Source organism: Pteronotus mesoamericanus, unplaced genomic scaffold (genome assembly GCF_021234165.1).
Source record: "Pteronotus mesoamericanus isolate MK-2021 breed Mesoamerican mustached bat unplaced genomic scaffold, CSHL_Meso_final contig_90, whole genome shotgun sequence".
NCBI lineage: Eukaryota > Metazoa > Chordata > Mammalia > Chiroptera > Mormoopidae > Pteronotus > Pteronotus mesoamericanus.
In genome coordinates this window covers 16,506,057-16,518,315 of record NW_026555277.1, presented here as the reverse complement: position 1 = coordinate 16,518,315, position 12,259 = coordinate 16,506,057, and the positions used below count along the sequence as shown (strand labels likewise).

General features: G+C 43.6%; 1 protein-coding gene across 1 annotated transcript in view; it reads right to left on the bottom strand.

Annotated features, from left to right (window-relative positions):
• PLEKHM3 (pleckstrin homology domain containing M3) overlaps positions 1-12,259 on the bottom strand; it is a 167,013-nt gene that overhangs the window by 125,620 nt on the left and 29,134 nt on the right. The window contains exon 4 of the mRNA XM_054585747.1: positions 4,572-5,507. Coding sequence (XP_054441722.1) covers positions 4,572-5,507 — 936 coding nt within the window. The remainder of the gene's footprint in view (positions 1-4,571; positions 5,508-12,259) is intronic.

Below are 12,259 nucleotides of genomic sequence, written 5' to 3'. Positions count from 1 at the left end.
ATAACAAAAAAAAACTTCATTTTTCATTGGTCATTCCCTTTTTTCCTTCAGGACAAGAGAGGGTTATTACTGTAGCCTTAAGTTCCATCTTTGTGTTTCTTGCCTTTGATTCCCACTCGGACCCTGCCACTTTCTGGCACTAATTTGTCAGGCTGAACAAAGAGAGGATTTGTACCTCCTGTAAGGTCTCAATTAGGAATGGCTTCTGCTGTATTATGTGCCATTCAGAGAGGACACAATGCCGGTAATTACAGGAATTTGCACTAAATGGCTGAAGAATTCACAGCAAAACTCCTGCTCCCCCTCCCAACCCCACCTTGGGCTAACCCCTCCCAAGGGCTTGGGGGGGAGAAAAAGGAAAGCAAAAAGCTCTTAAAGCCGGAGAGACGTAATTACCGACAGCAGTCCCAAGAGGTTAAACAGCAGCCAAAGGAGTTAAACTATAAAAAACTGACAGTGTGAAAATGGTGGCGAGGATCCCCAGGGCTCACTGTTTTTCTTGCTGTCTCTTCCGTTAACATTTTCAACTTCAGTTCAGGATCGGGAACATTGTCCCGCAGTGGGCCATCTGATTTCACTACCAGATTACAAAGCAATAACAAAAGGGACGCTTTAAAAGGTGAGCTTTATGCCTCCCTGTTGCACCTATAAACAAGGCCCTGAGTCCTTTTATTATAGTGCTGTACTCAATTGCTAGGTTTCTTGATTACTGGGAAATTACAGGAAAAATATCTGTGTGTACCAGTGCCAAGAAAACCGTGTCATCTGTTGAGGGGAAAGAGGTATGTACACATGTCTAATTCCTGAAGAAAACAGGGCTGCTGCCTTATAACCTAATTTATACAGCTATTTGTGAGCAACCTAACTTAGAACCACTTACAGGTACATACTTCATAAATATTTTAATAAGCCACGTAATCATTTGTTTTAGCATTAATATTTTAATAGCACTGATTCCACATTGCCAAACAAACACCATTTAGAATCCCGATCGGTAACTTCGCCAAAGAAGCGCACCTCATTTTCTGCTACAGAAGGGTTTCTGAAAAGCTGTACTAAAGCACCACCAAATTAATTATTATTCAATACCACTTGCATCCTGTGCTCCTCTGCTCAGGTACTTTCTGCGGCTTCGGGGCCAAATGCTAAGTTCAACCTTGTCAAACTGTCCCTTTTTGGTAGGTCAAAAATGACCAACTATCTGAAGCGTCATAGAGTTGTGCATGGCACCGCCGCTGCTGATATTCTCTAATCCCGTGACCACGCCAGCCTTCCAAAGCTCTTGTCCCAGTAGCCAGCTGGCATTCATGATGTCATTATTTGATTAACGACCATCTTCCCTAGTGGACTGCAAGTTCACAAGAGCAGGGACCATGTCTGCTTTCTTGGAGCAATGACTTGCCCAGGTGCATCCAAGTTTCAGAAACGTGATCAGAAACCTGGCACACCATATGTGGTAGAATGAATGAAAGAAATTAATTTTCAAAGGCATACGTTCAAGGAAGAGGGAACAGCACGTGTAAAGGCCATGGAGGCAGGGACGACCGAGGTGGGTTCCAGAGCGGCAAGCAGACCGCCCCAGCGGGGGCTCCCCAGCACAGGGCAGGCCGTGGCCCTGGAGAGGAGGCCTTGGGACCAACCGCACATAATCAAACGCAACTATAAAAAGTTCGGGCACATGTTAAGAAATATACAGTTATACATAAGCATGTATTTGCAAAACCATAACCTCAGACATTTTTGGACGGTTGCGGTCCATTTTCTCTGCAGGGGCACTTTAAGTTTCAAAGAAGGATATAGAAAATTCTTCACCTATAGAAAGAATTGAGTGCAATAAGGCCAACTGCACTATTTTGTAGATTGAAAAGCCAACATTTGTGGCTCTCCTGAATAGCAACTGAATGACATCATTAATAAAGAGCTACTCAGTGCAATCTTCCACTTTTAAGGTTTATTCATCAAAACTATTTAAAGGGAGAGGGACTAAGTGGATATAAAAACTTACAGTCTAAAAAGGCTCACTAAAATCATGAAATATAGTCAATTTGCTTCTCCTTAAAATAATAGATAAAGCCAAGATTCAACTAAAAACAGTTTACTGGACTTTTTGGCCTTCTGGAAGGTAAACACGACCATGCAACCAGCTTTTTCACCGAATGAGTGTTTTTATGAGGATGCAAAGTTAGGGAACACAAGTACTACACGAAGAAGCAGCTGGTTTAGATTAACTGTGTTTGTGAGAAACATAGATCAATTTTTAAAGTTCCATCTGCTATAATAATCTTTGATATAATGAACAGCCTCCCAAGTAATTTAAAAAACATTCAGAGCTTTGCTTAACAAGTTCCTGCCTTTTTCTTTTGACACTCTGCCCCCTACAGGAGATGAAGTATTCCTACCTGAGATAGGAATCAAGTATTCCATGCAACAGCAATTAAGGAAAATGAAAAGCAACCCAGTAAAACCACATGTACCACAAAGCAACTGAATGTAGCAGTTTCTGGTAGAAGAGAGAGCAATGAAATGAAATTAAAATTTTTGACTTTGGAATTGGCCACACTATACAAATTAGGATCGACTTCTCCCCACCCCAAATTAAAAGCCTATCTATGTCCTGTTAAAACTCCAAACCAAAACATGAAGGTAAAAGCTGAGCGAAGCAAATGAGTTTTACACTGCATTACCCCTGTCTCCTGGATTCCCTGCTACCAACCTGTGCTCCAACCAGCCAAATTTAGTGCACACAGCAAAGGGAGGCAGCCTCAAATATGGAACCCAAAGCAGCTGCCCAGACATGCTATCCCCACCCATTATCTAATCCTTTTTTTGCTCTTTTCCACTTTGCATCCTTTCTCCTGCCTCTTCTACTCACCCTTCACCTTTGTTTTTTCCCTGTTTTCATTTCTCCACCTGCCAGATGCAGTGGACCTGCTGAATGGTACCTTCTACCTGCATTTCTCCCTCTTCTGAGTACTAAAAACACCACTAATGCAATACAGAACAGCGCGCTCTTCTGCGGGAAGCAAACTAATGAGAGGGAGGCAAATTAGGTGACAACTACGTAACAATCCTTATGCTGCACCTGAGGCTTTTCTTCCCTGTTTACTAGAAAGATTCCCAACTCAGCTACCGCCGCCGGCCCTACCTTGAGAACTAAGCTGGGCTGTCCTCCCTGATTCTAATATCACGGCAGGTAAGTGACCCTCTCAGCAACCTAAAGCCAGAAAAGTACCCCATAATTCCCGAACGTCCACAGAGCAAGCACTCAGTACATGACCATTGAATGTCTGAACTGAAATATACTGTAATTACTAGTATACTTAGATACCGAAATGCTAATCATTTCTAAAGAACTGCACTGCAACCCACGTATCTTTATTTCAAAACCATTTTTCAAAAGTAGATGGCTGGCCTCACACACACACACACACACACACACACACACACACACACCCCCAGCCCCCCGCAGCCGAGTCTGGCTCCCTCACCGGCTACGGGCTCCCACTCTCTCCAGCCCTACCCGGCCCTGCTTCTGCTTCGCAGCCACTGGGCGGGCAGGGATAACTGGCCTGCTCCCGACCACCCCCGTGATAGAGAAGGCCACCATCACCGAAATAGTCTAAACTCACCTAAAGTCAAAACGGGGGTTTTCAGTGCGCCACCATTATTGATGGCTTTTCAATGTGGGCGCAAGCACAAATTTTAAAATTTGGTCTCAGCCGGTGGTGAGCTTCTCGTACATTTTTAAACAATATACTTGAAAATCTGATGTACCTGAATTAAAATTTTCCACATTGGGCTTCCAATTAAAGCTGCCTTTGTGGTAAATTTCTTGTCACAAATCGTGGGGTTTAGCAAAAGGGAAATCATTTGATTTCATTTAAAGTATATAGACTTGGTTTAGTGAGGGTTTCTTTCTGTCTAGTTCACTGCTTTGGGGAAGGTGAGAGGGATGGAGAGTAGAGGGGAGAAGCAGTAGCAGGATTTTAAGTAACAAATGACTGGCCTTGAACTGCACTTCGTGTCTCACCTTTCCATAGCAGTTCCAGAAGGCCCAGGCTTCCCCAGGATAAGGCACAGGCCTGTCGTGACTCAGAGGTCATCTGCTGAGTCACCATCTACCCTGCTCTCTTACTCACGTCCCCATTGCTGTCAAGGCTGACTCTGTAGGTTCTACCTTAACAGGACTTGACGAGGTCATGACTGCTGACAGTTACTGGACATGGACGCTTTCCTTGCCTAAGCATGCCCGGAGCCAGCGCTGCGCCTGAACGTCTCTTGTGAAACGATTCACGGCGTCCACATTCACAGTGACCTTTATTTAAGGAAGCAGGGGAAACAGAATCACAGCAGACTCAGGAAGCCTAGAGTCTAGTCTGGTAATGCTTTGGCAGAGTCATTTTGAGGCAGTGGGGTCTGTCGACTCTGCTTCTATACTTACTTCACCAGCATGGCATGAAGACAAACAGATGTTCTATATAGCTTTTTAAACAAAAAGGAGCTGTGACTGAATTCCAATTGTGAGATTCAGAATTGTTTAATAAGCTTTAGGCTAAAAATCTGCTTCCTACCTGCACATTTGAAACTCTGAGCAGTGAGTCCTCGTTCCAAAGACAAAGTCGTCAGAATGCTGAGGAAGCTGGTGGTCACGGACTGACGTTTGTTCTTCCTGAGTTCATGCCCACCCATCTGATCCTTGGGCTTATTCCGCAGTGTGACTTGCAGGTTTTGCTCTGAACTCCTCGCCACGTTGGCCGCGGTTTTCAAAGCCTCCATCCACTCCTGAGCCCTCTGCCGGGTCTCAGCACGAAGGCGGAGGACATCTTGGGGGAAAATAACTTGAAAGCAGGAGTCACAGTCGTCCAGGTTGTCCATCTGGACAGCCAGACACACGTCCACATTGTAACTTAGCAGGGGATCCTCGTCTAGCTTGCCGGGCTGAAAAGCCATAAGGTAGGCCTTGCTCAGCACAAACGTAAATGCCTTCCAGTTGTTCTGGACAGTTAACCTGTACAGCGTCCCTGACTTGAGGATGTTTTGGTACTGTTTGGGGCCATCAGAGACAGGGGACCGCGTGAGCAGCTCACTGGGTTTCTTCTGTAAACAATGACTCTGTGTACAGTCAAAATGATAACCAACCCCTGGTGAATTTGCCAGCTCATCCTGCCGACCCACATAACCAGGCACGGAGGCGTGCACAACTTCCCAGAGCTTCTGCCCCCAGTCCAGAGCCTCCCACGGTGACTCTGCCTTTAGCTGGAGCTGAGTGTTGTCATACAGAACAGTGTCCACCAGCCTGGCCTCGAGGTTGCCCAGAACAGAGATGCTCTGGAAGTGGGACAGCTGGTACGTGGCATAGGGGTTTTGATTCCCACTGCTGTCGAGGCTGTAGAAGTATAAGTTGTAAGGGGAGAGCTCTGCGTAACAGCTTTGCCAGTAGCTATCGTGGTCCTTCCTAATCTCCAGGTAACCCTTCTTCACAATGTTTGGGAAGGCCTGCTTGTGTTCTAGAAGGAAAAAAAAAAAAAGCAATGCATTAATTCAATAATAAGAATAAATTGAATGAGATGAAAAGGCAGGTGCAAGAAACCAAATGGATAAGGGGTCAGCACCTTTCTGGTTCAAACTAAACTCAGAAGCAGTGAACTTCCAACATAGTACCTAATTGACGCGATGTAATTAGAGAAAAATCTCAGGTCTAAAAACTAAACTAGGATGGAATTACAAGAGTGAGTACTGGGGAGAAGAGCTATGCCAATGTAACAGGAAGAGGTCTGTGTGGAAAACAGAAATACAGGGGAAAACGACACTCTCTATGCCCTGTGGACCCATGAAGCCATTACACTGTGCCAGCATTTCTTGTTCTCTAGGTAACACCCTGCAGAGTATCCACACACAAGACAGAACGTCTCTCCTGCCACCTGACCTAACTCCCGGCTAATCCTCATCTTCCTTTAGGGTGCTGAAGCCAGGAGGGGTCAACGCAAAGGACAGAGCAGGAAGTGTGATGCTCAGAGACTCCTGTTTCACAGACAGCCCCCCCGCCCCAGGACAGCTCAGGAGCCTCCCATCTCATAACCAGTTCTCCAGACTTGACGCAACTCGCTCTCTTTTTAGGCCTCTGCTTAGATAGCAGTTCTTGCTCACCTCTGAGCCTGACTGTGCTTATGCTGTTGCCCCGCTTGCGATGCTCCTTTCCACCACCGCTACCAGCTGCCAATGCTGACCCTGTGCCCAGTTACCCCCTCTTCCAGAAAGGGGGTTTATCCTGACTCCCCCAACCCCCACCCCCATGCCTGCACACCGCCCCCCACCCCGGGGTCAGTAGCCAGTATCCCGACTGCATCATTCCTCTTCAATGGGCTGTTATCAAGGTGTATTATAATCGTTTATTTAAATATCAAAACAAATACATTTTGAAGTTTTTTTTTTAAGTCCGTGCTTCGTAGAGAGGGCAGGGGTGAGGTCTGTCTTTTCATCCTTATATCATAGCACATAATGCAATGCCTGGTACATAGTAGGTACCTTAAAAGACTTAATGAATTAGATATAAAGCTTCCAGCACAATGCCCAGCATATAGTAGATATAATTCCCCTCCCTTCCTCTCTCTTTCAAAAGTGTACCTAGTCATGCCATCTTTAATCAATGATTGGCTACAATATAGACAAGCTTAAAACTGTAATAAAAAGGGATGTCACTTGGGAGGCTTCTTGATACTTTTATCAGGCATGAAAATGACAACTGTGCAAGAGGAAGCAGTCCTCTCTGCTAGAGATTTTTATTCTGAGATGTTTCTATCTCTTCGCTGACACACATTGGAGAGAGTCATAAGCTAATTGAGTCATTCCCTATAGAAGACAAATCACACTCCCAAAGGGCATGATTTCTGATCTTGGCTGAAGGGGAAAAAAAAGAGTAACACAGATCTAGATCTTAAAATAGCAAACCAGAAGAGAAGAGGGAAGAAATGAGGCAGAGAAAAGCCTCTTTTACCTGCTTTACATCTCTGGTCCCGACATTCATTAGTATTTGTGTTAATGCAAAAGCCATTAATTTCCTGCAACCCTCACTAATCCCTTTGTAGAGAGAGATAATGGATGCCTATTCTCAGGTTCTCTTTCTGTTCCGATAATGCAGTATGGGAGGCAGTGCTGTCAGACACCGCTGCCGCCTCTGCCCCTCTCATTTCCATCGAGCGCTGATGAGAGTTCCACCTTTCCCATAATAGGACGGCTTACCAAGCCTCCCTCCGTCCCCGTCCCTCCTGTGACCCAGCGGCTCAGCTAGGAAGCCCTGGGTAAAATAAAAACCACTCCTCTTGCTTTTAGCTAGGAATTTTCCTCTCCTTTTCTTTCCTCCCTGAGAGCTTTTTACAGCGGCTACCATGAATTAGAAAGTCTCTTAATTGGGCCAAACCAGCAGCAAACCTGACTAAAACCTTGCTTCTTTCTAGCTGTACCAGCTGGGGGGGGCGGGTGAGAAGTCCTGGGGGGCTTGAATGAGACGTTGTCTTAGGGGAGCCTTGAAAGTTCCCCCACCTTCTTGATGCAGAAGGGTAAAAAAATGCATTGTGTTTCAATATTTTTCCCCACCTTGGCTCAGCCCTCTCTGAATAGGTGTGTTAACTAGAGACAGAAGAGGGGGTATTAGTCATAGGAAATGACCCATAATTAAAGACAGTGTGTAGTGTAATTTTTTGAAGAAGAAGAATCAAGAAGAAAGCAAATGTGATCAGACAACTATTCTCTGGGGTGTGCATTCCTCTCCGGAGTGCCTGTTTATATCAGACCTTATTAATATTTTGGGTGTGAAGTATTAATTATCTTTGATTGTAGAGAACTGGAGAACTACCATTTCTCTTTAATCTCTAATGACTGCTACTTTCTATTGGATCTGAAGTTTCGTTTAATGTTTTAATGTTTTTTTTTCTATTGACAAAGCAGAAGTTATATATTTAAATCTAAGCTTTTATTAATTTACTGTAGTTCGACTTTTGTTTCCCCAGACCATATCATTTCAACTCATTTAATTAACCCACACACATTACCATCAAGTGTTCAGTTTTACAAATTAATAATACATCTTAACTAATACTAAATGATTCAGATGGGACCACTGAAAAAGATTATGGTGCTGTCTCAATAAAATATAGAGAAAGATGGTCAAAACGAATGGCCGTGCCTGTAAATTTCCTGCTGTAACCACAGACAGTAATTCCTTATTTAAAAGTTTTTGTAAAAAGAACTCTTTGTTTCCCCTTTGCTTTCCACATTCTCGCGTGAAGACCTGGTTCAATTCCTCCTCCATGAGGACACCTTTCTCTCTCCTCCTCATCACTGGGAAGCCAGTGCAGTGGTCTGAGGACAGTAAATGCTACCGACTGAAGAGGAAGAAGGGCATTTCCCTGTCCTGCACGTGAATCACTTCTGTACCATCCACTCAGAGTTCCGCTTTTGTCATTGTTTCCTCTATCTGTTCTCAAAAATGTTTCCATTCTTGTGGCCGCCCCTTAAGCAAACTCTTACACAGGCTCCCACTTCTAGCCCTCCGCCTTCCTGGCCAGTTCACACACCGTTACCAGCTTAACGTTTTTGGGTCGCTACTTAGGTCAACCTTCAAAAGTTTCCTGGTGCTGCACATTAAAATCCAACCTCCTTAGCGTGGCCTTGTACGGTTGTATTATGGAGAACTTCAAACACACTCAACAACATGTAGAAGAGCACAATGAATATCCCCATGGAATCGTCCCTCGGCTTCAAAAATCACCAAGTTTCTGCCATGCTTGTTCCACCTCTCCCCTCCTCGCCGACTCTGGCTCTTTATTGTTGTTGTTGTTCGCTGAGATATTTGAAAGCTAATTGCAGACATTCTATCACTTCTATTATAAATACTTCAGGGTGTATCTCTAACAAATAAGAACTTTAAAATATATATGAGATACTATTTTCACTCCCAACAACATGAATAATTCCTTATCTAACACTGTCTATGTCTAATTTCTTTAATACAGATGGTTTGCTCAAATTAGGTTCACACATTGATTTGGTTCCTATATCTTTTAAGTATCTTTAAATCTGTAACAGTTTCCCCCTTTTCACCCTCTTCCCCCTTTTTTTCATGACATGTATTTATTGAAGGAATTAGTCCATTTGTCCTTTAGAGTTTCCCACTTCCTGGATTTGGCAGACTGTACCTTAATGGTGTTGTTTAAAAGTTTTTTTGTTTCCCATGTTTTCTGTCAACTGCTATTTAGATCTTAAAGTTCATATTTCAGATTCTATTTCAGATTCATCAAATATGTATTAAATTACAATAAAGTTGTTCAAAAAATCAGCAAGAAAGGTAAAAACCAAAAAAAAAAACCCGCATTTTTTCTTCCACACCCCCGCACACATGATCCTTCTGCGCAGGTCAGCCCGTGTGCCATTTGAGCAGAAGCCTTCAGACAGTATATAGAATGTCTATATTTGTATTTATGTAGTGACATAAATAATAATTGGTATGTTCACATATATTAGCATATATAATTATTGAACTGTTATGTACTTTAATTTTGGTTATTTTATGCAATTTTTGTCTTTTAAAAAACCACCATGTCCCAGAATGCAATAAATGAAATATTTAGGTAATCGAGTTTAGCAAGGCAATCTGACATGCCTGAGTCAGTACATGAATCAAGTCACAAGATTAGGATTCTGAAGATCAGGCAGTAGTTAGTATGAAAGACAAAGAGCAATATTTTATGGTTTCCAAAGAACTCCAAAGCCCATGCGGTATCAATATTCCAAATCAAAATTGTCTAGGCAAATTAAAGGAAACATTTAAATTCTTATAACCAATTAATAAATAGGAAAGGAAGCTGAAGTGAAGAATTAATGGAGTACTCATAATACAACAGTTTTACACACTGTCCTAGACAAACCCAAAATGATAACCTCTTGAAGTTTAGCAGATATATTATAATTCTTTTGCCCTTCAGCATCTTTCTTTTCAATTTCCCTTTAAACTATCCATTCTATAGTCAGCTATTAGGATAGATGATTTTAAGATCTGAAAGCCTAGGAAACAAGGATTTACAACTACTAAATGGGCTCAAAGATAAGGAAACAAAGCAATTTGACACATGTTTACTGAGTACCAACTATGTGCAAAGCAGGGGACTAAGCTTTGTTGAAGACACAACGATATCAAGTTCTCAAAGTGTTTATACTTTGGTTTTGGTAAATGACTCTACTATGAGACTTCCAGATCTATACAGTAAATTGAATTAAAATAAAGAAGAAATTATAGCGTCACTTCAAAACAAAGATACCCCCTACAGTTAGGCTCTTCTTCATGAATGGCCAATGCCAATTACCTGTATCAACTGTTATTTTCTCTTGACTTCCGGATCTCATTTCCTGCTTCGTAGACTTCAGTGCCACTTGGTTCAACCTTAACTCACAGCTCTGGCCCAGGTACTACTAGCACTACACTGATAGCCTACAGCATGAGAGGGCATAATTTCACTTCCTCAGACACACAGAGTTTCCTGAGAACTAGCCATCCACCCACCAGCCCCACTTTCTCCTCCAAGACTGCATGTTTCTCTGGGGTTAGTTACCACCTCTAGGCCTCAGGATTCAGCTCTAGTCCTCAACTCCAATTCCAGGGGGCTCCTGGACCTCACTTCTTACAGGCTGACCTGCTCTCAGCTCTACCCACCCTCAGCCTAGAGTAACAGACCCTTCTGGTTGCCTGAAGCAGTCATGCAAGGCAATTTCCATTGACTGCTACAGCCTGGAACCCTGTTTTGAGAAAGATGCTGAGACACATCTAGACTCTGAGGGAAAGCACTGTGGTGTCACTGAGGTGGGAAAAAATATATGTATGCACTTGCCATCTGATTTTAGCATCTTTATCAAGGAGGTTCCTCACCCCCTCCTTGATTCCAGGGACCTCATTCTCTCTCCATGACAGTAATATCCTAGACTTTTTAGACCTCTTCATGCTAAAGTACTTAGAGATTTCCAGCGTGGTGCTCCTTCCTTATTAACCCAGGCATTTTTCTGACTCCTCCACCTTGCCTGCCTTCTACCCTATCCTTAATCATGAAACCCTTCCTCCTCACCCCTTTTCATCTCCTCCTCATTTTATTGGATTCCTTCCTCCTCTAGATTCTGTGGTCAATAGGTAGAACTTTTCTCACAGGGTCCTCCTACCACACTGAACCGCAGGATTATGCAGACTTACCCCCGAGTCACCAGCAGCAGCGATGGCCTCAGGCTGCCCCTCCCAGGGGCCTGCCCCGGACAGGCTGATGAATGGAGGAGCAGGCCAGAAGCAGTGCTTCCTCTGAGGGAGGCTGCGCCCTAACTGCCTGGTTCCTCTCCTAACCTGCCCATAAACCATGCCTCCCCAGGGGCAAAGGGCACAAAGGAGGGAGAGAGGCCAAGCGTGTTAGCCTAACTGATGTCCCTTTACATGGACACAAAAGCTATAAGAAAGAAGCTTCCATGCTAACTCCCCCTGCCCCAACTATTCCTCAACCCTGCCAACTTCCAGACTTCTTGTAATTACCCTTTTAATCTTGACTTTCAAGAAATTTCCAAGTGCTTCTTGCCAAACCTATCACATTAAGTTTAATTGCCTGGCTTTGAAGGTCCTGCATAACCTCAGCCCACTGCTGCACTCTCCCAAACGCAGGCCTGATCCAGGTTAGCCGCCCGGCCATCTCACTCGCACGCTGCGTTCGCCTCCACGGAGAGTTTGTGCGCCACCCTCCAGGCTCAGCTGAAACCTCCTTTCCTCCAGGAAGACTTCTCTGACATTCTCCATCACACTCATCTCTCTTTTCTTTACATTCCTGGTTAACAAAACACAGTATTCCGAGTTTATTTATATCATAGTATAGTATTCAACTGTGTTTAACCCAGAAACTAGAGGAGAAAAAATCTTTTAAATTTTAACTAATTTTAGGTCTGTGGTCTCAGCATTAGAGGCACATGAGAGAAGTGAAATTAACAGGATCCGATTAAACAGGATGCTGCCACAAATGTGCACAGCAAAGAACATGAAGGGAATGATGCTCCAGGAACCAAAGAAGGGCTGTGCCTTGCACGTTTTAAATATGGTCCACAGGCCATTGTAAAGTGCTGGCCCCAGTAGTGCTCACAGGTACTTGTTAAACTTATTCTCGTAGAAGTTAAATAAGCTCCAGCGATATCTTTCCTGTAAGCTACTTTAGATACTGTTTTGCCGTAGGTAAAAGATAATATC